The sequence below is a fragment of the Typha angustifolia genome, chromosome 11, assembly GCF_048772165.1.
Source record: "Typha angustifolia cultivar Huaian chromosome 11, ASM4877216v1, whole genome shotgun sequence".
Lineage (NCBI taxonomy): Eukaryota > Viridiplantae > Streptophyta > Magnoliopsida > Poales > Typhaceae > Typha > Typha angustifolia.
In genome coordinates, this window is record NC_133249.1 from 8,839,115 (window position 1) to 8,864,623 (window position 25,509).

A 25,509-nucleotide genomic window follows, 5' to 3' on the forward strand; every position below is an offset into this window, starting at 1 on the left:
CAATTATTCAAGCTAAATCTGACCGAGGCTAAGTTGCTAAGCCTTAAAATGAGCCTATTTCTCAAGCTGAATGGTCAGACCAAGCTACCAAGCCTTAAAATGAGGCTATAGAACTAAGCCTGATCAAACCTTATAATGTATATAATTTTTTGAGTCGAGCCTAAGCTTCATACTGCCAAGCTCGAGCTCGAGCCGCTCATTTATTTTAATACCCTTGCAGCGGTAACAGCGGCACAAACGGAGTTCCATTTTCCAGGTCGGCCCAAATCCAACCTATCCAAAAAAGGCCATGGAGGGGCCCGACCCAGCCCAGAAGGTTGGCTCGAACGCGACCCATCGCTTCTCGATGATCATCATAATTCATACCCCGGAAGCGATCGGATGCCTCCTTGCCACTGCAAACGCCTGTCCGATCATCTCTCCGCTCATTCTTTCGTAATTATTTCGTTCGAGTCCTGTTCCACACGCTGCTCGACGTCTGACCTTTTTTTGTTTGTTTTTTTTTTAATCTTCCCACGTTTTTTAAGCCTTTCCCTCCCCCCCCCCGTTCTCTTAATCCTCTTTTCGCCGTGATGACCTCCTGCTCTTCCCCGTCGAGATGGAAGCTTTGTCCACTGCCGGTGGCTTCTTGAGCGGTATAGTCCGACCCCCACACATTCCTCGATCCCTTCTTTCTCTCGTCGTCTCAATCGATCTTTGTGTTTTTAGCGTTTCGTTATTTTTGGAAACTTTTTTTAGTGAAGGAAGGAGTGAATGAGATGATAAAGTATCTGGCGAACGAGCCCTCCGTGGGGTTGTTCTTCGTCCAGCAGCACGTCCAAGCTTCCGCGCCTCACCTCCTCAATGTCACGGTAATTCTCTTCTCTTGCTTCTTGGAATCATCAAGGATTCCATGGTTCTTTTATTTCCGTGGTACAAAGTGGAGAGATCGGTTGGTATTTCTTCTTAGAAGATTAAAACTTGTGTTTCTTCAGACACTTTAGTTGTGAAAAGGGTAGATTTGAAGGAGAGCACAGATAATTTTATCTACCCATCTTGTTTGCGCTCATTTTGGTAAAGTCGCATCGTAGATAGATAGAAATCTCAGTTACGTAAATGGCTATGGTATGAAATGCGTACATGATCAATGTTTCTTATTACATTTCAAAACTTTATTTTCAATCCTTTCGTATCCAGTGAACCTCCTATTTGTATCACTCTTTAGTGTGCACTGAAATAAAAATTTGCTACTTAATGAAAAATATATTTTGTTAAGTTGCACAGATAGCGTTATGTGAAAATTGGGGGTATATTGTCTGATGCATCATAAATGATGTCACAATGCTAAAAGCTAAATATTATCCATCTAAGCAATTTTTGGTTCCTATTCGGCTTTGTCTTTAAGAAATATCCCAGATTATACTGTGGTTATGTTGTTAGTTTAATTTTTTTAATATGACTTCCTCAATTTACTTGATCTTTAACTTTGGAACTGTATATGAGGCAACATCATCTATTTTGAAGATTGCCTAATTGATATTCATTTTGGATACCTTGAAAAAGAATTATGTAGAATGCATCTGACATTGATTTGTGTTATTTGATCTAGACTAATTTGAGCTAGGTTTAGGTGTTAAGTTGAAACATATAGGTCTAGGCTGAATTGGGTTGGATCTGACATCATTTGGGTTTTATGTTCTTTTGAACAACATGGATTGTTTTTAGACATTCATTTGAATCAATTTAGTCTAGATCTATTTGGATTTCCGGAGTTATCCCTCATTTGAGTCGGGGTGTGTTTGGTTGCTACTTGCTAGAAACTGGAGTTTAATAAAGTGATTATACTTCAGTGAGGTGACTCTTTCTACTCAAAAAAGGAAATTGAAAAGAAAAGGTGAAGCTAAGTTTGATGAAGGAAGTCACTTTTTTAATTTATTTTTTGCAACCAAACATCAAAGTAAAAAAAGTTACTAAAAGTAACTACTTTCCTCTTTCATTTTCTAATAACCAAACACCTTCTTACTTGGAGAAGATCTATTTTAATTGCGTGATTGCATCTCACCGTCCATTTGAGTTACTTGCCTTAAAATCTTTTTGGACTGCATCTGACCGTTTCAGCAGGTTAATCTACTTCATTCCTTAAGTAGATGACATAAAAAAGTGAGTTTTTTTTTTACATGTATACTCTTCTAAATCTCTTATTTATGTGTATATAGCTCTAAAACTGATACTTATATGCATACCTCTCAAAAACTTAATATTTGTATGATACTCCTTAAAACTCTTGTGTAACAGTTAACCAAAAATTAGATTTTGATCCATTTAATAATAAAAAGACAGAAATACCCTTATTCTATTTTGCATACATTACTCGCAAAGACTCGAGTAAGGGCATATTTTCCATTTGATGCATTAAATATTCAGATTTTAACATATAGTTATCAAAAAGTAACAAGAAGGGCATCCATGGAAAAACAATAGGTTTTGAAAGGTATTTACCATAGTTCTAAGTTTCGGCCAATCCTGATCCATGATTGGTTTTGGCCAAGAATCTAGTTGATACCCGATCCGTATTGAGTTGGGATCAGCCTTACCGGCCGAGCTCACCTGATACGAGCTCTCTCTCTCTTCTCTCACTCCCTCTCTTTTTTCTCTCTATTTTTTTTTTCATTTCTTCTCTTACCAGTGCCCCATCTCTCTCATTTCTCTCTAGTCTCTCCCTCTAGCATCTTCCTCTCTCTTCTTCTTCCTCTTTCTTTTCTCCAATCTCTTTCTTTGTCTGTTTGTCTCTCTCCTTCAATCTCTGTTATTGCAACAAAAAAAATCTGTTGTAGTAACAAAGAATGAGATAAAGAGATGAAAGAGAGTGGAGAGAGAGAGGGAAAGTGAAGGGAGAGAAAAGAAATGAAAAAAAAATTAGAGAAAAAAATTACCTTGCGATAGTTAGAGAGAGAAAGAGAGAGATTGAGTGAGAAAGAGAGAGAAAGAGGAGGGAGAGAGAAGAAATAAAAAAAATAAATTTGTCTTGAGGCAATAAGGGAGAGAGAAGGTAGAGAGAAAAAAGGAAAGAAAATTAGAAAAAAATAAATTTACTTTGGTAGTAATAAAGGAAGAGAGGAAAAGAGTGAGAAGGGGAAAGAGAAGGAAGAGCCAACTCGGTATTCATTAAAGTTTTGAATAAGTTACTGTAATTTTTAGTTTTTAGACTTCACATGTAGATAATAATTATTTTTTTTATCATTCTTCTAAATTTTTAGAAATTTTTCTATATTTTTAAATAATATTTAGAATTTATATGATTAAAAAATAGTCAAATCCGATACTGGCGGCCGATACATCCGATACGTATTGTTTTTCTGAATGGCTGATCCCGATCCCGACACTAAATTTTAGAACCTTAGTATTTTCACAAATATACAAATTTAAAAGGTATGCAAACAAATAAGATACTTTTGAGGCATATACTTGCAAAAATCCTTAAAAAAATAATTTGTTTTTATTATACGAGATCTAAGCTTAGGCTTCTGTTTTTCAAGGTAAATGGAGAAGACAAATAAAAAGGAAATGAAAGAAAATGAAATAGTAGCTTGGTGCTTCTTTTTATTCCTAGGTCAGTGGAAGAGAACAATTATTTACTTGAAATTCTTTCTGTAGTATAATTTATTTCGAGAACTACCTATTCTTTTTGTATGCTGGAAGCAATAAGCAATCCAGTCTGATGTTTTTTCTATGTATAATGTTAGAATAAATTAGCATTAACCATTTCTTCTGATTACAATAGAAAGAGAATAGATAAGTAGCAGAAGAATTTCTAAGACCTATTACTTATTCTATGTTATTTTAACTGTTTATTTTTATCTAGACCTGAAGTTCCTGAAATAGGATATTGTGCATTGTCTATGCAATCAAAGCGGGTTTGGAGGTGGGTGGATGTTGCCTGCTATATTCTGAATTAGATACCCTGTTGGACTTCTACGAGACAGAAGAAGATCATGCTGATTTCTAGCATGATTAAGAAAGTGAGACATTGGAAATATAAACAATTTATTCTTTTCAGGAAAAGGATACCATTTCAATATAGGATTTCCTTTTTGTTGAAGCCTAGGTGGATTTGTGGTTGTGGGCATCCTTTGACATCTGTATATCTAATGGAATTATCTTGATGGTGTCAATATGTCCATGAATTATTTTACTTTTATATAAAAGTTCATAAAGAATAATGTTAATGTCTTTCTTTTTCCCATAAATCTGTGGAGTTATTGCTTTTCAACTTTTCATTCATCATTATCATCCACCAATGCATCATGTATTATGGATCCATTCCCATTGGATTTATACCATGCTACCATTCTACAATGCATCATATATTATGGGTCTATTCCCATTGCATTTATGCTATGCGACCATTCTACGATGTTATGCTCTTTTGTTTGTGACTATAATCATGTTGACTGTAGAATCTTTTTGTCTTTAATTAGTTTTTACCTTTTAATCAAGTATACCACATAGGTTTTACACCTACTAATTCAACTTGCTAGTTTATGTATTCTGGTTTCCTTCTTTTTGTATTTTTCTCCTTGTATTACTAACTTGTTGATCTAGCAATTCACTTTGTTCTTTTATTTTGCAAGTATGAGATCTTGTCGGGTCCTTGTTGCGCTATAATTTATTAAATTGAATGATTTTCAAATTTCTTCTCTCCCCTATTGTAGTAAAAATAAGACAAATCAATTTCGTTTCTAGGATAAGTTTGCAGACAAGATTCATGAAGTAACCTTGCATACGGAAGATATAGAGGATTCAATTTGTTCAGTGAGGTCAATGGCTGAGTATGGGCTTCCTATTGCTGATGAGATGATTAAGGACATCAATGAGTCTCTTCTTCTCATTTCAACATCCCAACCAAAGAGAGGGTAAGTCTGCTATTATCTATTCCCACGAACTAAATTGTTATTTATATTACATGTTCTTGTTTACTTTGATATGTGCCTCCGTTATAATACATCTAAATGTTGTACCCCTATTATTACTATACTGCCAAGACCTTTTGCCATCATATTAGCATCTTCAATGGATCATGAATATTTTCGATAAGGATTTCCTCTTTTTGTTTTTTTTAAGTCTCACTGAGAATCAAGAGTTTTAGGGTCTCATTCTATTTCATTTATTGAATCAGAATATTTTCTCTTTACTATCCAGTGCATAATTTTGTTGTGGAATTATTTTGGAAGTTGCAAAGCACTCTTTTTCTGTCCTAGCCCATCTTGTTGAATTCTTCTTTTGTTGAATGGATTTTGCAACATAAATACTTGGACATCTCAATTTGTTCATATTAATGTATCCATTACCAAATACCTATATTTGTCAACTATTATTTGTATCTATTTTATCTAAGCAAAAAGGAAAATTCTAAATATTATCTTTTTGGTTCTTTCACTCTCTCACTTCTTCTTCAATGCAGCAGATTTTTTTATCTTTTTGGTTCTTCTACATTCCCTCACTCAGTCTCTTTTTCTCTCTTCTCCTTATTCATTTTAGCAAAATATTTTTTTCTTTTTGGTTATTCCCTTCTCTCTCTAATATCTTGTCATTTTTTATAAATTTTTAGAAATTTACCTACATTTGAAAATAATACTTAGAATTATATGTAATTAAAAAATAGTTTGATTCGATCTAGACGGCCAATATGTATAGTTTTTTTAGACGACTGACCCCAATCTCGAGTTTTCGAACCTTAATTATAAGGATTATCATTATGTAATGATAATAATGATTAGCTATCTAGCTTCTTCCTAAGATCTTCTAATGGAAAGAATCTGACAAGCTGCATCTAGCTGCTATAAGTCATGGCTCCAAGTTTGAACTATAGCCAATCTCGATTCAGGCTCGAAACCAATCCAATGATTTGTTTCGGGTTGGGATCGGTCGTATTGGTCGAAATAGACAGAAATCGAGAGAGAGAAAGGGAGAAAGAGAGGGAGGAAAGAAAAAAAGAGAGAAAAAGAGAAAGATGGAGGAGAGTAAGAAAAAAAAGAGAGAAAGAGAGAGCAGAGTGAGAGAGATAAAGAGCAAGGTTCTGGGATCGGTTGAAATGGATCAGGATCCTGGCCGAAACCCGATCCGTTTTGGTTGGGATCGGCTATTTCGGCCAATCCCGACCAAAATGGGTGGGAACAGGTCGGATCCGACCCGGAGGACATCAATAAACCCACTCGCCTCTCTTTCTCCCTTTTCCCTCTCTCTCTCTTTTCTTTCTTTCTCTTTTTCTCTCTTTTCTTTTTTTTTTTCCTCTCTTTCTTACCGGCGTCTGAGTAGATCTCCGGTGACCTCAACCTTCGGCGATGTTCTCTGATGAAGATCTGATGACCTCGGGTGAATTTTTTTTTCCAGTTTCTAATTTCTTTCTTTCTCATTTTTTTAATTACACCAAGTGTTGCTGCTGCTTCACCACACTTGCAGTAGCACTAAGTGCTGCTATTGCACACCTGCAATAGTAGCACCAGTAGTAGGGTGCTGCTGCTGAGAGAGGCAAAGAGGGGTGGAAACTGAAAGGAAGTAAAGAAACAAAAATAGAAAAAAATTGAGAGGGTTTTATACTTTTATTTTCGTATATTTTAAATTATTTTATATTTTATTTTAATTTTTGTTTATGTTTTTCAGTTACAGAGTTAAAATATTAATGGCTCCAAAAGAGAAGTCATATGATACCGACATTGGGTGGTAACATTGTAGCATTATTGGGTAAGATAAAAAACGTATTAAATGCAAATGGTGTGGAAAATAAATGAGTGGTGGTGTCAGCCGTTTGAAAGAACATTTAGCTAGAAAGTAAGGAAATGTAGCAGTTTATACTCAAGTGTTTTTGGAAGTTAGAAAGCAGATGTTGGCTTATATAATTGGCAAAAAAAAAAAAAGAATAAACAATCTACATAACAGAGAGAGTCAATGGTTCATGAAGAATTGATGCATAATTCTGTACACATTGATGATGATAGTAATGAACAGAGTGGGAAGGATGAGGAGAGATAGATGAAGAGGGCAATGAAAGAGAACAGAAATATACATAGAAGAGAGGAAGAGATAAGAAGAAGCACTGGTGGACTTTCATAGATCTAGATCAATTAATATACAGGGAGAAAAAGAATATGGGGATAGCAGCTTTACCGCTAGGACTCTTGGTGTTATAACAGAGTCTGAAAATATTGGACTAATAGATACATATCTTCAGGAAAAAAAGGATTGTACATAAACTTCCATCAAGATAGCTCTCAAAAAAATTAAAAATGCAAATAAATACATTGGTAGGGCTATCTCTAAATTTTTTTATTATAACCATATTTCTTTCAATGTAGCTGATAGTCCTTATTATCACATTATTGTAGATATTATACAATTAGTAAGGCCTGGTGTTTCTCCTCCTAATTCAAATAATATTGCTACTAAATATCATGACTCAGAGGTAGATGAGCTTCGTACTTACATTGAGATATTTAAACAGTATTGGGATAATTTTGGTTGTACACTAATGTGTGATGAGTGGAGTACACAAAATAAAAGAAATTTAATTAATTTCTTAGTGTACTCGGGCATGAGAACAGTATTTCTAAAGTATGTGGATGCTATTGCTCATTTAAAAAAATGCAGATTATATTTGTCAGTTGATGGATGAGGTGGTATAAGAAATCGATAAAAAAAGAGTAGTTCAAGTGGTTACTAATAATGGGGCTAATTATAAAGCTGCTGAAAATTTACTTATGATCTAATATTAGAGGATATTACAAAAGAGCCTGAAATTGATATAGTTATACATGAAGGTCAGTTGTTGACAAATTTTATATATAACCATGATTGGATTCTTAATTTATTTAGGCAGATGACTAGTGATAGGGAGATCATCAGACTCGGTGTCACTAGATTTGCCACTCATTTTTTAGCTTTGGAGAGCATCATATGCTACAAGGATGATATTATGCGAATATTTATAGTGATCTATAAAAATTAAGAATATGAAACCTAAAGATAAATTTTTAGGTGAAACTTTGAAAAATATGACTCTTGAAAATACATTTTAGGATGATATTATAATTGTCACCGCAGTATTTGAGCCTCTCGTCAAAGTACTACGACTTGTAGATAGTGATGACAAGTCTGAGATGTGTTTTTCATATGAGGTAATGGACATAGCAAAAGAATCAATAAAAAAATATGGGCCAAAGTTATAGGAAGTGGTAGAAAATGATTGATTCTAGATGGAACAGACAACTATATAGAAATATATACGTTGCTGGTAGGTATCTTTTTAGGTTTTAAGTTTTAATTTACTAATTTATTTTTATTTATGAATATTTAAAAACTTGAATACTTATAAATTTTAAATTTCTATAAGGTATTTTCTTAATCTAAGATTTCAATTCTCTATAAATATTAATAATGATAGTGAAGTCTTATTAGGAGTTAGGAAGGTCATCATCAGGCTTGAGCTCGATATTTATAAACAAATCCTTTGCGATAAAAAAATGAGTTATGATTTATTTCAAGTTTTAACTTTTAATATAATTAGTATGCAATAATATATTTCTGATTTCAGATGGAGAGATATAAATTAAGAGCTAGGCAATTCAGTATTGCTAAAGTTGCTGCAGTTATATCTTATAACACTCTAGCTGAATGGTGGTCTATTTATGGATGGGAGGAGGCACCAAATTTGATGCTAATAGCAAAGAAGATTTTAAGTCAAATTGTCTTCATTACAGTGTGAAAGAAATTGGATTACTTTTTCCTTAATCCACGCAAAAACATGCAACTGATTGACAATGGAAAGATTGAAGAAGTTAGTTTTTTGTCATTATAATATGAGATTGATGGAGAAAAATTTAAAAAGAAAGGTAGAAAATAAACAACTAATTGATTTAAATCATGTTTTTGAAGAAGACCTTTTGACTTCATGGATTAGAGAAATAGAGGACAGATTATTAGATGACAGAGATAACCCATGATTAGATGAGATATTAGGGGAGACCACGACGAAGGCAAAGGCTGGTACGAGTCGTTCAGCAGCGAGAGATAGTATACTTACTAGTACTAGTCATAATCCTTATTGTCCCATTTACATTTGTTTAGGAAAGTCAAGGAGGCATAAGGATTGAAGACAGAGAAACTGAGGATGTATATACATATTAACAACGTCGTCATAAGAATGTTGCTTTCTATGATTATGGTACATCGAGTATTTATTGTTTGGAGTCATCACAAGAACCATATACTAGTTATTATCCTCAGTATCCTCAGTATTCTCAGTATTCTCAAACACAAAACAAAATCCAAATGCTGGTTATTATTTTCCTCAGACGTAAGTCACACAATAAGATCTATACAATATGACTAGTATGATGGAATCACTTTTTGGAGTATCAGGTTCCAGACATTATTATTTACAAACTTATGGTGATTATGAGGATGAAAATCATAGAAATTTAAGAGAACCAACTCGGTATTTATCAAAGTTTTAAATTTTGAGTAAGTTAATACATTTTTTTTTAAGTTTTTAGATTTCATATGTGAGTAATTTTTGTTTTCTTATTTTTTTCTTATTTTTTCTAAATTTTTCTGCATTTTTAAATAATATTTAGAATTTTATGTAATTAAAAAATTGTTCGATGCGATATGCATAATTTTTTTGGACGGTCGATACTGATCTCGATCTCGATACTGAGAACCTTGATAAAGAGAGCTCATCAGATGGTGTGCGAGAAAAAGAGAAAATATCTTGTTGGAGCTCATCAGAGAAGCATTGCTGGAGAAGAATCAGAAAGGGAGAGACCGAGAGAGAGAAAGAAGGGAATCGCAGAGGGAGAGATTGAGAGAGAAGGGAGTTGGTGAGGGAGAGGGAGAGGGAGATGGAGAGGTAGTAGGAGAGAGAGGTAGTGGGAGAGTTAATAAGAGATAGAGTTAGTGGGAGAGAGGGCGAGTTAGTGGGAGAGAAGATTAATAAGAGAGAGAGTGGGAGAGAGAGTTTAATAAAAGAGAGTTAGTGAGGGAGAGAGTAAGAATTTTATTTTTATTTGTATGAGAGGGAGAGTGATTGGTAGAAAGAGAGATAAAAATTGAGAAAATAGTATTTAGTTTTTGATTTTTAGATTTTATATATGAATAATTTATATCTTATTATTATTATTTTTTAAAATTTTTTAGAATTTTTCTATATTTTAAAAATTATTTTAGAATATAATTCGATATGGATGACCGATACTGCCGATACTGCCGATATTTATCGTTTTTTTGGACGGCTGATTCTGATCTCGATTCCGATACTTGTAACCTTGCTATGAGTATGATCCCTCAATATGTGTCTCCAAGTTCTGCTTCTGCCACTTTCCTTTTCTTGTAGCATCTCTCTACTTGGATAAAGTCACCAAATTTTTTCATATGGATACATTGCGAAGCATGCAGGATCTAATGATGGACAAACTAACAACTTCAGTTCCTATTCAGTGGTTGACAATACTATGATGGTGTGCCTTGGCAGTTGTTAATTGGTATCTCACTAGATACAAAAGAATCATTATTTATGCACTCATTGTTAGCTGCTTTCCTGTTAGTTATGGCAATCTGTTTGGCGCTGGAGACAGTAAGTCTTAGAGGCTGATAAGGGCTAAAATTATTGTACTCTTTTCTGGAATTAGTCCAGTGGTTCCTTCATTTATTATCTAGTCAGAAAGTAGGGTTCCAGATCTTGATGATTTTTTTTGTCTAGTACTGTTTGTGTTACTAATTCTGTCAATTTTATGAGTGATATTCCTTCTATGTACTCATCTAAACTCTAAACTCTTAAACTCTTGTAATCTAGAGGAGCATTGACTATACTTTCCCCAGATAATTAGTAGAGGTGTTGCTGCTCACCTGGTCTTTGAAGGTCTTCGCTTACCAAGTTGGATTGATTGGGGAGTCATACTGAAAAGAAGTATGTGATGCTAAAAAATCTATAAAGTAATTTTTACCATTAATAAAGCCAACTTTCAACTTCAATAGGTACAAATATATCCCTTGAAGTCCCATCACTTGATGTTCGTATTTTTAGCTCATATATTAGAGACTTCTACATGTGATTACTACATCTTTGAATATTGAAAAGTTTCAAAAGGTTCATACTTAACCAGTTAACCATGAAGTTTTTAGAATAAGATATTTCCCCTTAAAATCATGAATTTCTATTAGACACTAGAAATTTATGGAGTATCACATTAACCCAATGTTTTTGTAATATCATACCATCATCATCATCATCGAGTTATGCACTAGTCAAACCCTGAGTGGTCATACAATACCGCTCATCACTCAAGCATTGGCATGACCCCATTTGAGGCGGTTTATGGGCGCACTCCCCCTGTCTTGCGTGCCTACGATAGACTCGCGGCGACGGATAGGACTGAGCTTGACTTGGAGCTTGCTGATCGAGATGAAACATTGAGACGGCTCAAGACTCACCTAGCCACAGACCGCATGAAGCAAACGCATGACAAAGGCAGACGTGAGCGAGAATTTGAGGTGGATCAATTGGTGTTCGTTCGAGCTCAACCGTATCGACAATCCACATTGAGGCCAATTTTGAACCAAAAGTTGGGATACAAGTACTATGGTCCGTACCGAGTGCTACAACGAATCGGTCCAGTAGCTTACCGATTGGACCTACCTGAAGGAACCAGGATACATCCCGTCTTCCATGTCTCGGCATTGAAGGCCCAGATCGGGCCTAACCATGTAGTGGGTTCGACCTTACCCGAACCAATGGAGGAAGATGGCTCCAATGAGCCGGTTCGAGTCCTAAGTCGTAGGAGAAGACGCCAAGGATCCAGATTAGAGACTGAAGTGCTGATTGAGTGGCTGGGCAAACCTACTGACGAGTCTACATGGGAGCTAGAGGCAGACATATAGCTGAGGAAAGACGTGGATGATGATATACCTTCTTAAAGTCCTAGGTGGTGAAATATTACCAAAATGACATAAATATCACCAAAGTTACCCTAAACCCTAACTACGGAAATAATAGTATGATATTTTGTAGCGATTTGCCTATTTAGTAGGTGCTGACATTGCACTGACATGGCACATGCTGATTGGTGTGCTTGACACAATAATTCAAACATAAAACTTATGAAATATGTTCATGTATTTCTAGTTCATAATCATTTAGTTGTTTTATGATGTGATTCATATTTTCTAGTGCTCCTTTGATATATCTATTGGCTTCTCTGTTTTAGATTTAGGTGATTAAACTTTTGTTGGTGATGATTAGCTTATCATTGTCTGTTAGAGACATTGGCTTGTTTCTCTGCTACTTGTGAGTAATCATATATGTCATCCATTCCATCAACAGTATTTTGGATGAATATAGCTTTCCACATAATTTACTATCATTATCTATTTATAGTTTATAACGGATAAAATGTTATAGATAAATTTTTATTATTGATGTATATTATTTTTGATATGTTTCCACTACTGCATGTGTGCTATGAAATTGGCCAGTGGCTCCACTGTCCACATAGCTATGGTGCTTTTCTAAGCCATTGCTTGTACATAATTTTGACCAGTTCTATTGTTTTCATTCTTGTGACAAGTCCCACATTAAGATTGAGGGTTTGATGATTGCCTGAAAATATGACATTGCTATTTGTGTGAAAAAGCTTTCAGTCAAGAAGAAATATTGGACAGCCTGCTGGGTCTTTTTGGCTCTGTTTAGTGTGAGTCTATGCCCCGAATGTGATTAGTTGGCCCTATTTTTTGGTTATGATTAAGGTACTTAGAATTAGACTAAGAAAATGTATCGTTAAATTCTGAACTAGGCTAACAGTGTAATTACCGCCTAGGCGGAAGGTGGGCGCCAAGGAGATTATAAATTTACAATTCACAAATATGTATACATCAATTTTTGAAAGGCGGCCGCGGGTGGCTGGTGGTCACCTTATTGCCTAGCGCGTAGGCAGAAGGCGGGCGACAAGGTGGGTGATAAGGCAGTTGATGTGGGCATCATCTTCAATTTGACTAAAATAAAGTTGCTTGAGTCCAATTTTGGTCTAACTGATCTAATTAGGCTCAACTTATTTCACATTTAATTTGTTGAGTTGCTTTTTAATTTAAATGATCAATTGAATTAGTCAATTGATAGATATGGTAAGCTTATATCAGATAGATGTCCGTATTGAGTTATTACCTAAACTGAGTTAGTCAATTTAGGTAAAACCTAATCAATTAGGATCCTATTAGAAAATGAATTCCTATTAGAATCTCAATTGATAGTTATGGTAAGCTTATATGTGGGGGATGTCCATATTGATTTATTACCTAAATTGGATTAGTCAATTTAGGTAAAATGATCAATTAGAGTCCTATTAGGAAATAAGTTCCTATTAGAAAATAAGTTCCTATTAGAAAATAAGTTCCTATTAGAATCAGCTAGAATCAAAGTTATTAACCTATTTAAGGGTTATTGCATGAAAAACGAGGAACGATTTGGAATAAGATTTATTAAAAGTCTCTCATTTTCTCTCCTGAGGTCTTCTTCTTCTTCTCTCTCTCTCTCTCTTCCTTTCTATTACTCTATCTTAAAATTCTTCTCTAATCTCTTCTACTTCCTCTCTAAACCTCTCATTTTTCAATCTACTTTTCATTGGTCACTGTTGCTGTCCAGAAGATTCCAATAGTGAAAGAGAATCTTTGGATGCCCGGACGTGAAGAGGAAGACTTGGTTTCAAAGTAAAAGCACTACTATTCCATTCATTAGTAAACCTAAACTTTAAAGTTTTTCCTTATACCATATTTTAGGTCTTTCTACTGTCAACATACTTATTTGAGAGTTGAAGAAGTTATTGCCTTGTCTAAGTGGCTTTCTCTCCTTCCATCAAGTAGTAATCCTTTTAATCGATTAACTTATTGTCAATTATTACTTACTATATTTTATTTTAGTTACTTGTTTGGGTCAATTGTTCTCCAAAACATTACATTCATACTAAATTTGCATCAGCGGTCTAGCATTTTTAATATTAAAAAAATAAAAAACTTATATAATACAGAATATACATTATACAAAAATTTTAATAGTGCACTAAACCAAAATATTGAATAACATAATCATTTACAACCATAATAACAATTAACAAGTTCAGAACCATAATGTCCACAAGAAATAACATAAATACATAATCAAATATTCAAAATTATCACAACCATAAGTTTCTAGCAACAAGTTCACAATCATAATAAATAACATGATACAAAATATCAAAACTATAACAAATAACATATGATCAAAATTATCAAGTTCATAGCAACTTCACAACTATAACATAAAGGTGTTCTTCTAATCTTCTTCACAATCTATGGGAGAAGCTTCATTAAATAAAAGATTATTATCGGAATCATCATCAGACTCTAGCTCAGCATCATCCTTATCATCTGTTTCTTCATCTGAGTTAATTAATTGCTCATCTAGAGAAGTAAGAGTGCTACTAGTAGTAACTTGAGTAGATCTAGTGCTCCTCTTTGATCTTAAATATTCTTCAGCTCTTGATGCTTCTGTCATTATCTCCCAAATTAACTCTTCATCTGAGAAGATCTTTTGCTCTACATGATCATTATCTAACCATTCCTATGCAATATTTCTTTTTTTTTAAAGCAATTAGATCCTTCTCTTTCGCTATCTTTCGATCCTTCGTTCTTGCATTAAATTGTACATAGACGAGATCATTCAACCTCTTTACTTCCAATCTATTTTTCTTTTTTGAATGAATCTGAAATCAAAGACCAAATCAATTTAATAATAAAATTCATCAATTAACTTAGTCAATACAATGATTAATGATATATTACCTATTTAAAGGAGCTCCAATTCCTTTTATATCCCGATGAACTACATGTTAAATTAAGAATCTTAACTGCCATGCTTTTTAAGTAGGGGCACTGGCTCCATATACACTTCACTAATGAGCTATAATTATAAAAGTTAAAAAGTAACTTAGTAACATATGAGTAAAAGACATTTTCTTACATATGCTAATTAATAATTATTATCTGGGCTGAATTCATTGTTGTTGACCTCTTGTTAATCTTGCTAGCAGTCTCCCAAAATTTCTAGTGGCATCCTTATATGCTTTCATCTCCACATTTGAAATGTGAATTTGAATGACTTGATTTGGATAATAGTTCTCAATACAGCTAAGAACACCATTCATTACATTTAAGTCACTCTCCATTTTATCCAAATCTTTATGAAAATAGTATAAATTTAAGTAATATGCAGCAGCGTAGAGATGAGTATCAAGCTTTCCATTTATGTAGTGATCAATTACATCTAGAAAAAGTTTTGAAAGAAGTCTCATTATTATAGAAAATATTTTTTGTTTCTTCCTTGACATCTTTCAACCCACTATATATGAATCTCGTTGGTGGCTTTTTTTTACCATCAACAACTCGAAGCAACTTCACTAAAGGAATAAACACTTTAATTGCCAATGATAATTGTCTCCAAAATTGGCTATTGAGGATAGTAGAATAAACCCTTTTTCCTTTAGCAGTTTTTGATAATTTGCAACTTAAAAATTCATCGGAAGTAAACATAAGCCTGAATTTCTCTTTCTTCTCCAAAAGACTCGCAATGTGAGAAATGAAGTGTCAAATCATGTAACCCTGGGTCTCACGATATCCTTTTTTTTGTGTAAACTGACACATCAAGCTCAATGTCTTAAGATGTCCAAAAATAAAGACAATGACTTCCCTTCCACGTTTAAATGAATCTTTAATCCTTCCTTTCTTTGACATCATCTCTAACATTAAATCTATACAGTGGGCGGCACAAGATATCCAGTATATACTAGGATATTTTTGCTTTAGCAAGCTGCTAAATTAGTAGCAGCATTGTCATTTATAATTTGAAGCACATTTTTCTCTCCCCCTTCTTTGATACCTCAACAATAATATTATGGATGTATTCACCTATATGTAAATCTTTAGAATAATCAACTAAAAGTAGAAAGCTAACCCTCAGCTCACAATTGGCACATAAATTCATAATTCTTTTTTCTTTACAATCTGTCCAAACATCAATCAAAATGGAGGAGCCATTTTTTTTTTCTATGCAGCTTTATGGTTTTCCAAATCATCATTTGTTTTAGCCACTTGCTTCTTCAAAAGTAGCTCATGTAACTCATACATAGATGCCGGTTTGAATCCCGGACTATACTGATCAACTACTTCCATCAATACATGAAATGATTTATCAGTAACAGTATTAAAGAGAATGCCACACTAATAAACTCAATGAGCTAAGTACATTAGCACTCTATCTCTGTGTTCATTTGCAAAAGTATCTTTTATATTTGTTTGTACCATCTTTCCCCGCTCTCTAATTGAAGCTTTTGGATCAATAGAGTTGTATTTGTCTAAAGGACCTCTACTCCTTGGCCTTTTACTTTCAACATCTAAAATTTCTGGATCTTCCCTTTCTCCAAATATAGTTACTTTTGCCCTCAATTCTGCTTCCTCTTTTGATTTATTTTCATTTTTCTTTTTGTTCTCCTCTATATGCTATTTAATAACCTTTTTTGCCTCATTAGTAGCTTTTGGATAAGGTGCAACATCGCCTCCAATATGGGTAATATACTTCTTAAATCTACTAATTCCTCCCTTAGTCACCTTCCCACAAAATCTATATTTCACCATGTTAGCATCAGTTTTATTTGGAAAGTATCCATATTGCCACCCTGGATCATTGGGGCCAACAGGCACAAAAAATTCAGATAAAGTTGACCTAGCCATAGATGGTGTTTGAGAGGAATAAGTATCCATATTTGACTATTTCACTACTTGTAATGAAATTGGGCAAAAAGCAAATATAATTGATAATTCACATTTCAAATTTAAAACAGTAATTAATTACTGTTTTACCTCCTCTAGTAAAAAAGTAAAAAGTAAAAACAGTAATCAGTAACTATTAACTAATTACTAATTACTGATTACTTCCTCCAGTTAACTCACTAACAGTGAGTCACTGTTAATCAACTCACTTTTAAGCTAATTCAACAAAAGATCAACACTAAAAGTTAACTTAACATTTTCCTTCAAAAAAACATACAACAGAAACAAAAAAAATTAAGTAAATGAATTAACGGAAGAATAATAGATTAGCAATCATTAATCAACATTCAACAAATTAAGTGATTACTGATTAACGAATTAATAAACTAAGTGATTAACCGATTAAAACAATTCAACAGATTTGCAAATAATTACTGATTTATTTAAATTAAGAACTAATAGTCAATAGATTAACTGATTAAGAGATTAAGTCAACTGAAATTTGAAATTAAAAAAATCCTTTGGACTGTGTGAGAGATTGAGAGAGAGACTGAGAGAGGGAGTGAGAGGGAGAGAGTGAAAGTGGGTGTGAGATCCTGAGAGAGTGACTGAGTGAGATAGAGTAAGTGAGAGAAAGAGAACAATGACCATACCTTTGCTGCCAATTGCCGTCCGTTTTGTAATTGTTGTCGCACGTTGCTGCCTTAGTTGCCTCATCGCTTGCTACCGCTGGCCATGGAAGGGAGAGCCAAAGAGGACGAGAAAGGGGTAAGGGCTTTAGGGTTTCACTGAGTGAGAGAGGAGAGTAGCAAGAGAGAGAGTAGCAAGAGAGAGAGGAGCGAGCAGTGAGAGAGAGGATTTTTTATATATATATAATGGGTTAGTTATTTTAAGTGGATAATCCGACCCGTTTCTATCATCCTAACTGATAAGCCGATAAGCGAGCCAAGCCGATAAGCGAGCCAAGCCGCCAGCCCACCTAGCGCCTTTTGGTGCTCTGGCGGCCCGCCAAGTGGATTGACGGGGCGGCCGGTGCACCGCCTCGCCATGGCGGTCGCGTTTTCTTCTTTTCAATACCTTGGTATATATATTTTATTAACATCTTAATAATAAATTACAAAATGCATTAATAGCTTATTGATGGCAGTCTAGCCTCTCTCTTAGGTGGAGCATGTGGCTGGCCTCCTCCTCACTGGCGAGCGATGCCTCCCGCTTTGGGGGGTGACGACGAGATCAATGGGGAGTGGGGAAAGGTTAAGGTGAGTAGTTGCTTCATCTTTTTCTCTCCCTCTCTTGCGACACAGCTGGTGGTCGGTACGGGCTGTGCTTGTGGCATGGCCATCCTTACAGATAAGATTGTTATAGCAATTAAATCCGACTTTCTATCACCATTGAAACTATCAATAAAACTGTTTTACATGTAATTAAAGAAATCATAACTTACACCCAAGGAGAAGGAGATGATTGATAAAGTAGTAGAGATAACCAATGAGTAGTAAGTTATTATTGTTGTTTTTATTTTTTTTCTTATTATCATATATTGCTGAAAAATTACTAAGTACCATATAAATTGTGTTACAGTGAATTCATTGTTTAGAAGTCCGATAATATATTTGTGTCTAGAAGAGACATCATAAATTTAATTAATGGTGACATGATTAATGTTCACTAGAAAATGTATGAACTTAGACAGGTAGGACAAGAAGATAAATATGTTCCATGTTTATTTATGAGCATGGAATTTGATGTATGTTTTAATTTTCTTTTTCATTTAATTCAAGATTCTTGCAAGATGGAATAATAATGTTGTCTAACATTTTATCCTATGGATATATATAGAGGGCATGTAAGGAAAATTCACAACGGCTGATAGAGATATTTCTTAGGCTAGCGTTTGAAGGGAAAAAGCTACTACATTGTGACATAGATAATTCCACTTTGGACATCTTTGCATTGGCACCTACTAGTAATTGATCTGGAAGAAGGTGTGCAGGAACATGTATTTATATTGTGGCATCTGGATATACAGTGTAGGCAAAAGAAATAGTAAATAACTTCGATTGTAAATTTTAATACTTATATGTATTGAAATAACCTTTTACTCATGAATCTTTGTGCTATTTAAAACAGAGATGTCATATTATAAAACTCTTGAAGATATGGTATAATGAGATATATATCAATGGAGTGGAAAGTGAGAAACCATGGAAAATGGAATAACAAAATATATACCATGGCAAGAAGACAGTATAGATTGTGCTATTTTTATACTAGAATATGAAACCAGACATGGTAAAAAAAAAGGCTAGTTTGGACAAAAAGATCTGAGGCGCCTAAGAATTAATCATGCCATAGATATAATGACAGATGGGTTTTTGAAAGATCAATGAAGATCATAAGTATGTTTGTATCATCACTTATAAACTCTATCATTTGTTTCTTCCTTGCTTATGTACTTCTCATCTCAGATTACAGGCGTAAGGAAGTAAATATACTTATTTGCGCTAACCATTGCTGTTAGTTGTATATTTTACTAAATGCCATTTGGTCCTATTGTTTTTGTAGTCAACCTTCTCTCCTTTATGTTATGAAAGATACTCTAATTTTACTTGCTTATTTATATATAATCATATATCTTTTACTAAACATCACTTAGTCCTACTATAATCTTCTCATCTTTATTTTATAAAAGAGGATCCCTTTGTCTACTTGTTCTATTTTAGTATTCTTATCTTTTGTGATATCTGATTTGAATGTTGCAAATTGACTGTCATGTACAAGTTGTATAGTTGGAGTCTCTTTACCAAACATTGTTATTATGGTAGCAAAGTGGCAGCAAAATAAAGCATCAATAGCAACATTGAACAGTTTATGTATGTTATAATGATTGATCTTATAAATCTATTCATCAGCTCTTTGAGTGCGTTGTCTACCATAAACTCTTCAATGTAATAATATGGCAAATTTACAATGGGTTTGCATCTGTTTTAGACTTTTAGTCTACAAGTGTCAATACGAGCATGGAAACATCACACATACTAGCTGATATGGATGTTCCAACCTCCATATATGACTTTAAAAATATCAGCACAAAGTCTTCAACTTGTGTAGGAAGACTACATTCAGATCATGACTCAAAACAACTCGTTTTCTGTGCAATCTTCCCAGATCATGCTGCAGTTTTTGTTGTTTCTGATTAGGATACGGGAAACATGTATGTATTATACATTTATCACGCTAGTCTATAGTATTGGAAAATTTTAATGCTAGTTATTGGCTCCTTGATCAATTTTCCTATATTGTAAGTTGCATCTTATTGGTGTCAAATTTTGAATATTTTTCTGATGCCATGCTTGTTCTGATTGTTTTTGACATTTTATTTCTATTATGCAGCTGAAAATAGATGACATTTTGAATGTAGTGTAGCTAATGAAGATGAAAATTTTGCATGACATTTTAAATGCAATTGTCATATTTGGATGATATGCTTTGAATGAAGTTCAAAATAGATGACACTTCTAATGCACTGTGGAATTGAATTAACTAATATAAGCTGTAACTTCTGAATTGCCTTAAAAATATAGGTCTGACTCATGTAACATGTATGGATAGACTATGATAGCAATTGTAGACCCATTTGTGGGCTTACACTACAAGTAATGTTTACTAAACCGGTTAGCGGTCTTACAAGAAGAAACAATACTTATAAGCCTGCTTGCAAGCTTAGAAGCATGCAAGACCAGATGTTCAATGGCTCGTGTGGGGTTAAAGCTCGCAAGCCCACAGTCTTTATTTGTGATACATCTAAGGTCGCTTATGTGTTTATGATGCGATTCGGGTCAGATCGGATCACATCATGGAGATATTGGGCTCAATAGATTGAGTTTAGTTATCTTATTTATTCTGCTTATATAGTTTAGTTAGAGTCTAAGTAGATTAGAATTTATTTAATTTGCTAAGTTCAGTTCAGTTAACTTTTGCGTAGTTTCAGGAAAATATTCTGCAGATATTCAGAAGTCGTCTGAATATTATGAAACCACTTGGAGAAGATCGACACGTCCTGATCTACAATTTCTATGTTCAAGGTTTTTCCAGATTAGGACTCTATCTGTGGCAGAACAAAGAAACATTCCTAGAAAAATAAGAAATGCTGATTTAGCTAAGTCATGTTTATCTTTACTATAAGCTAATAAGGCAAATCCTAATGAAAGTCAGTCTAGGGTTAGCTTGTATAAATATGTAGAGTGCAATCTTAATTGATTATCATTGAATGAATCTGAGTTTAGCTAAGTTATTATTTTCATTCTTATCTTTCACCATAGTTGTTAGATTATTTTTATCTTTCTAGAAGTAGATCATAGCCGTAGAAGTATTCTGATCTTTTAAACCTTAGCTATCTTTCTTCACCAGTAGCCACCCTACCTTACAGCCGTCCACCACCACTCTTGGCCGTCCATTACCCTCCGACGACCGCTGTAATATCGAATATTCACTATTTTGCCTTATTTCGACCTTGCTTCACTATTTTAACCATTAACTTTCATTTGGATCTTTGATTGACTTCATTCCAAAGCCATTTGATTTGGGACTTTCGAGATTACTACCCCTCAAAATCTCAGGATCATCCTACGGGCGGATCGTTTCAGATCTAGTTCGTAACAGTTTACAATCACGTAAAATCATAAATCCAATGGTGCTTGCAGTCTTAAAACCCTGCTGGATCGCAAAGAACACTATCTTTAATATTTAATCTATTTAAATGAGCACCATCATCAAAGTTAAAGAGCATTTTGGTACATTAATTTTACATATCATCTATTTTCCTTTAAAACCTATATCTTTTTTTCACTTTTTCGCACCACATTTTCCTAGCCTAGTTCAAGGTGCTTAAATCATGACTAAAAAATATGGCCAACTAATTATATTTGGGGCTTCGACTCAAATTAAATAGAGCCTTAGATTCTAGAAAATGCTTATTACCCTCTGACCACTATATAGGCTAGTTCAAATTAGGGGTGTAGACGAGCCGAGCCCAAGCCTGAGCTCGAGACTTTGCTCGAAATTAATTTCGAGCCTAGTTTTCATTTAGGCTTGGCTCATCTCAACTCAAGCCGAGCAAGAGCCCAACCAGTCTGAGCTCGAGTTGGAACTTGATTAGAGGCAACGGCTTGCTAAAGAAGGAGGAGGCGACTGTGGCTTGTTGATGTTGGAACAGGTTAGAAAAGGATGAGGATGAGGAGGAGATGGTGACAGTGACGGTTTGCCAATAGAGGAGGAGGAGGTAGATGCTGACTGAGGAGGTCGATGAAGGAAGAGGAGGTCGGCTTTGTTGGAGAGAATTTTATTAGAATTAGGGTTAGGGTTAGATAGAGATAGAATTATAGGAGCCATTAGGTCAAAGATATAGTGGTTATAAATATATTTATATATATAATATTAATAAATATTATATTTGACCCGAGCCTATTAAGTCGAGCTTGAGCGAGCTGGCTCCACTTAGGCTCGGCTCGAAATTTAAATCGAGCCTTAAAACAAGGCTCTGACTTGGCTCATCTCAAGTTGAATTGAGCTGAGCATGAGCTACTCGTTTATTTTGACATCCCTAGTTCCAATTGGATATCTTATTATTATTTTTATTAGCAACTCTTGGAAATTTCGTTCTTGTCTTTATATGCAGAAGTTTTTAAGAAAGATTAAGAAATGAGTGTCTTAAAAGAAGAAGTTTCTCGATGGTGACAATTCAGTGACAACAACAGATTCTATATTCGTTTAGTGTAATTTATTTGTGACTATCTAGGAGAAGCCTATTAGGTGTATAAAAATTGTGGAACCTTTATGATGGCAAAGCGTGATCTTATATAAATTAAACAAATTGCCGAACTTTGAATTTGTTCAAATGCTTACAGATGTCAAATTGTCAATGTATTAACTTTAGGTGAATGCTCTCTATCTCAATTTTCGTCCCATGTCAGGTTACATCGATCCACAATCACAGATGTTGTCTGTCTCTTGATGTTGTACTATTCTTCACCTTTCTCTTTATGGTTTTGATATTCCATTTACTTTCCCCATATGTAGATAACATTTTCAATAATTTGTTTGTAAGCTGTCTTATGATTTCATATTATAGATTATCCTTATTAAAGAAATTGTTTATTTGGAAAAAAGAGTTCATTAAGTTTATTCAATTATCAACAATGTCATCTATAATTACTTTTACTGATAGTAGCATTCAGCTGCGAAGGGAAATTGTAAATGATCTGGGTCATCCCATTTTCTGTTGGAGCATCTTTTGTGTATTCTTCTCATCAAATGGTTTCTAGTATAATTGATGCCAGGGCACCATCTTGCAGATAACTTCTGTTAGTGTTTCTTAGTCACGTTACTCTTATGATTTTCTCATTAGTAAACTGCAATATTCATATTGGAGAAACAGCTTTATCTTTTGAAATCTAAGTCGGGAGTTTATTCTCTCTGTAGTCTATGCTGTAGTGTAGCCAAATTTTTTGATGCTGGACTCTAAAACTTGGGAGTTAAAGGAATATTCTTTTAGAGTGCTTAAAGAGAAGCTATACTTTGGTTTCAGATTACTCCTTAATCCTCGGTGGGGGTTTCAAGTAGGTAGAAGCAGATCAGGTTTGGGGGATGATTCAAGTTATACCATCAGAAATGACCAGCAGGATGGAGGAAGCAGCCGAGGTTATCTATCAGCTGTCCTCAATTCAGCTAAGCAGAAAGCGGCTACCTTCAGATGGTCTCAAACAGATATACCCAAAAGCCCCAGTAGTGAGCCTCCAACGTCTTCTGCTGATCTACAACCACTGGCACCAGTTGTTAGTATGATTTCGACTTCGTTGACAGAAGGTGATGTGGTGCCTGTGTCAACCCGCCTATTAGATGATCAATCCCAAGAATCAGCTACCGTTGCTGAAACTCTGCATATACCTGATATGTCATCAATGTTCGTGGACTATGATAAATTCAAATCAGAACAAGAACATAAGCTGCGAGAATGGCTTCAAGAGACTTGAGATGATAAATGCAGAGAAAAGGGTGAAAAAATCTAGTAAAGCTTTCGTCACCAAATGGATATGACCTTCGTCAAGCTATTCTTTGTATGTTTAATTTTATACAGTGAAAGTGGTATTTCAGCTATCTTTTTTTTTTTCTCAAAAAATTTGTCTCTCAGAATTTGAAAGTGGTATTACACTGAAAGTGGTATCTCAGATTTTTTTATTTTTCAAAATTTGGCTTATACAGTGAAAGGAGCACTTTGAACTTGAAAATTTTATTATTAAGCTCTCCCCAAATCTTCATCCAATAATAAAAATAAGCATGTCCAGCAAGGATTGGGAGTAGTTGGCCCTCCCGGTCGGAGATCAAACCTAGAGGTGATTCCCAGTTTGGAGTAGAAGCCATTAAGGATATGCGAGGATAAGAGCACTTTTAAATAATGTGCTCTACTGTTTCAACTTGTTACAAAGAACACAGGATAAAATGATCTACTTACCCTTTCTTGGCCAGGTTTGCACTGGAATGGAGTTTGTTGAGGTGGACTAACTATTAAAATTTTTGACCTTGGATGGCCATCCAAATTTCAGCCCGGAAAAGTTCAACAGGTGATAGAAGGATTTCATAGAGAAAACTCCTGTAGAAAATATTCAACTGATCTGATCAAGATCTGAACTAATGGACTTCCTTGGGTCAAGCTTCAAATTTCCATTAACTCTAAAGGGGGCTAGGCATTTAGATCTTCTAGCCTCCTTTGAGATACTCCTTTCTTCGCTATTCGCGAGAGCTTTCCCCTATCTATCTCTTTTGAGATACTTTTCCGATCCACTCTCTTCACCTTAACCTCTTTTTATCCCTCATTTCGACATGGCAACCTTTGAGGAGGAATAACTAAAGAGCTTCTCTGCCCTTTTGAGAGGTGACAGTACGGACGAAGCCATCTCTCTCGATGCCAGCAGTACGATCTCGTCGAGAACCCTAAACTATGCCTTGCTGGAAAATTCATCTCCAACAAGCATCACACCCTGCTGGACTCAAAGCCACTTCCTCAAAAGCTTGGAGCCCAAAAGGCAAGTTGGAGTTTGGAAGCTGATAAGAACATTTACCTAATAGCTTTTAAAATTGGAGATCAATAGATGGAAGGCTTGGTATGGGTCACCTTGGTCCTTTAACAGGTTTTGTTTGCCCTAGCCTACTTCCAACCAAACAGGTCGACAAAGCTGTGGGTCTTCTCCCATGTACAATTTTGGGTTCAGTTTCATGGACTCTCCCTTGAATATATCTCTCCTCTAACATCGCGCGTACGCTTGCTGAGCGAATGGGTCATCCGGTCCCAACAGACTCTTTGGATGAAGCAAGATGGTTGAGATTCATATGCTTGAGAGTCAGAATAGACATTACCAAGCCCCTCATCTTGTCAACTCAGCCTTCCCGCTCAACAATCAAAAGCAACATGAGTTACATCCTCTCTGACACAAACTCTCCCGTATATCATGGCACAAACTAGACTTCAATGGGCTATACTGAGGAGATCTAACCCATCATGTCCCCAACCACCTCTCCCTTATCGACAACTCAGTAGTTCCAACAACCCATAACCACCTCTATCCTCTCAACCATGCCCATTAAGAGCCCGCCACCTTTCGCCTAATTCAATGCGCGTGCCATCAT

General features: G+C 34.9%; 1 protein-coding gene across 1 annotated transcript; it reads left to right on the top strand.

Annotated features, from left to right (window-relative positions):
* The first annotated feature begins 359 nt into the window (after positions 1-359).
* On the top strand, positions 360-24,091 carry LOC140769548 (uncharacterized). Its single transcript, XM_073110276.1, has 4 exons — positions 360-635; positions 739-851; positions 4,723-4,892; positions 23,414-24,091. Exons 1-4 carry the CDS (start codon positions 599-601, stop codon positions 23,856-23,858), a joined length of 765 nt encoding a protein of 254 aa, XP_072966377.1. The 5' UTR covers positions 360-598; the 3' UTR covers positions 23,859-24,091.
* Positions 24,092-25,509: the final 1,418 nt, after the last annotated feature.

Bases quoted from the DNA above. Each gene is read 5' to 3' on its own strand.
- LOC140769548 (XM_073110276.1), top strand. From the start codon at position 599: ATGGAAGCTTTGTCCACTGCCGGTGGCTTCTTGAGCG. The intron at 852-4,722 runs GTAATTCTCTTC...TTTCGTTTCTAG, and splicing joins CTCACCTCCTCAATGTCACG to GATAAGTTTGCAGACAAGAT. The intron at 4,893-23,413 runs GTAAGTCTGCTA...CTTTGGTTTCAG, and splicing joins ACATCCCAACCAAAGAGAGG to ATTACTCCTTAATCCTCGGT.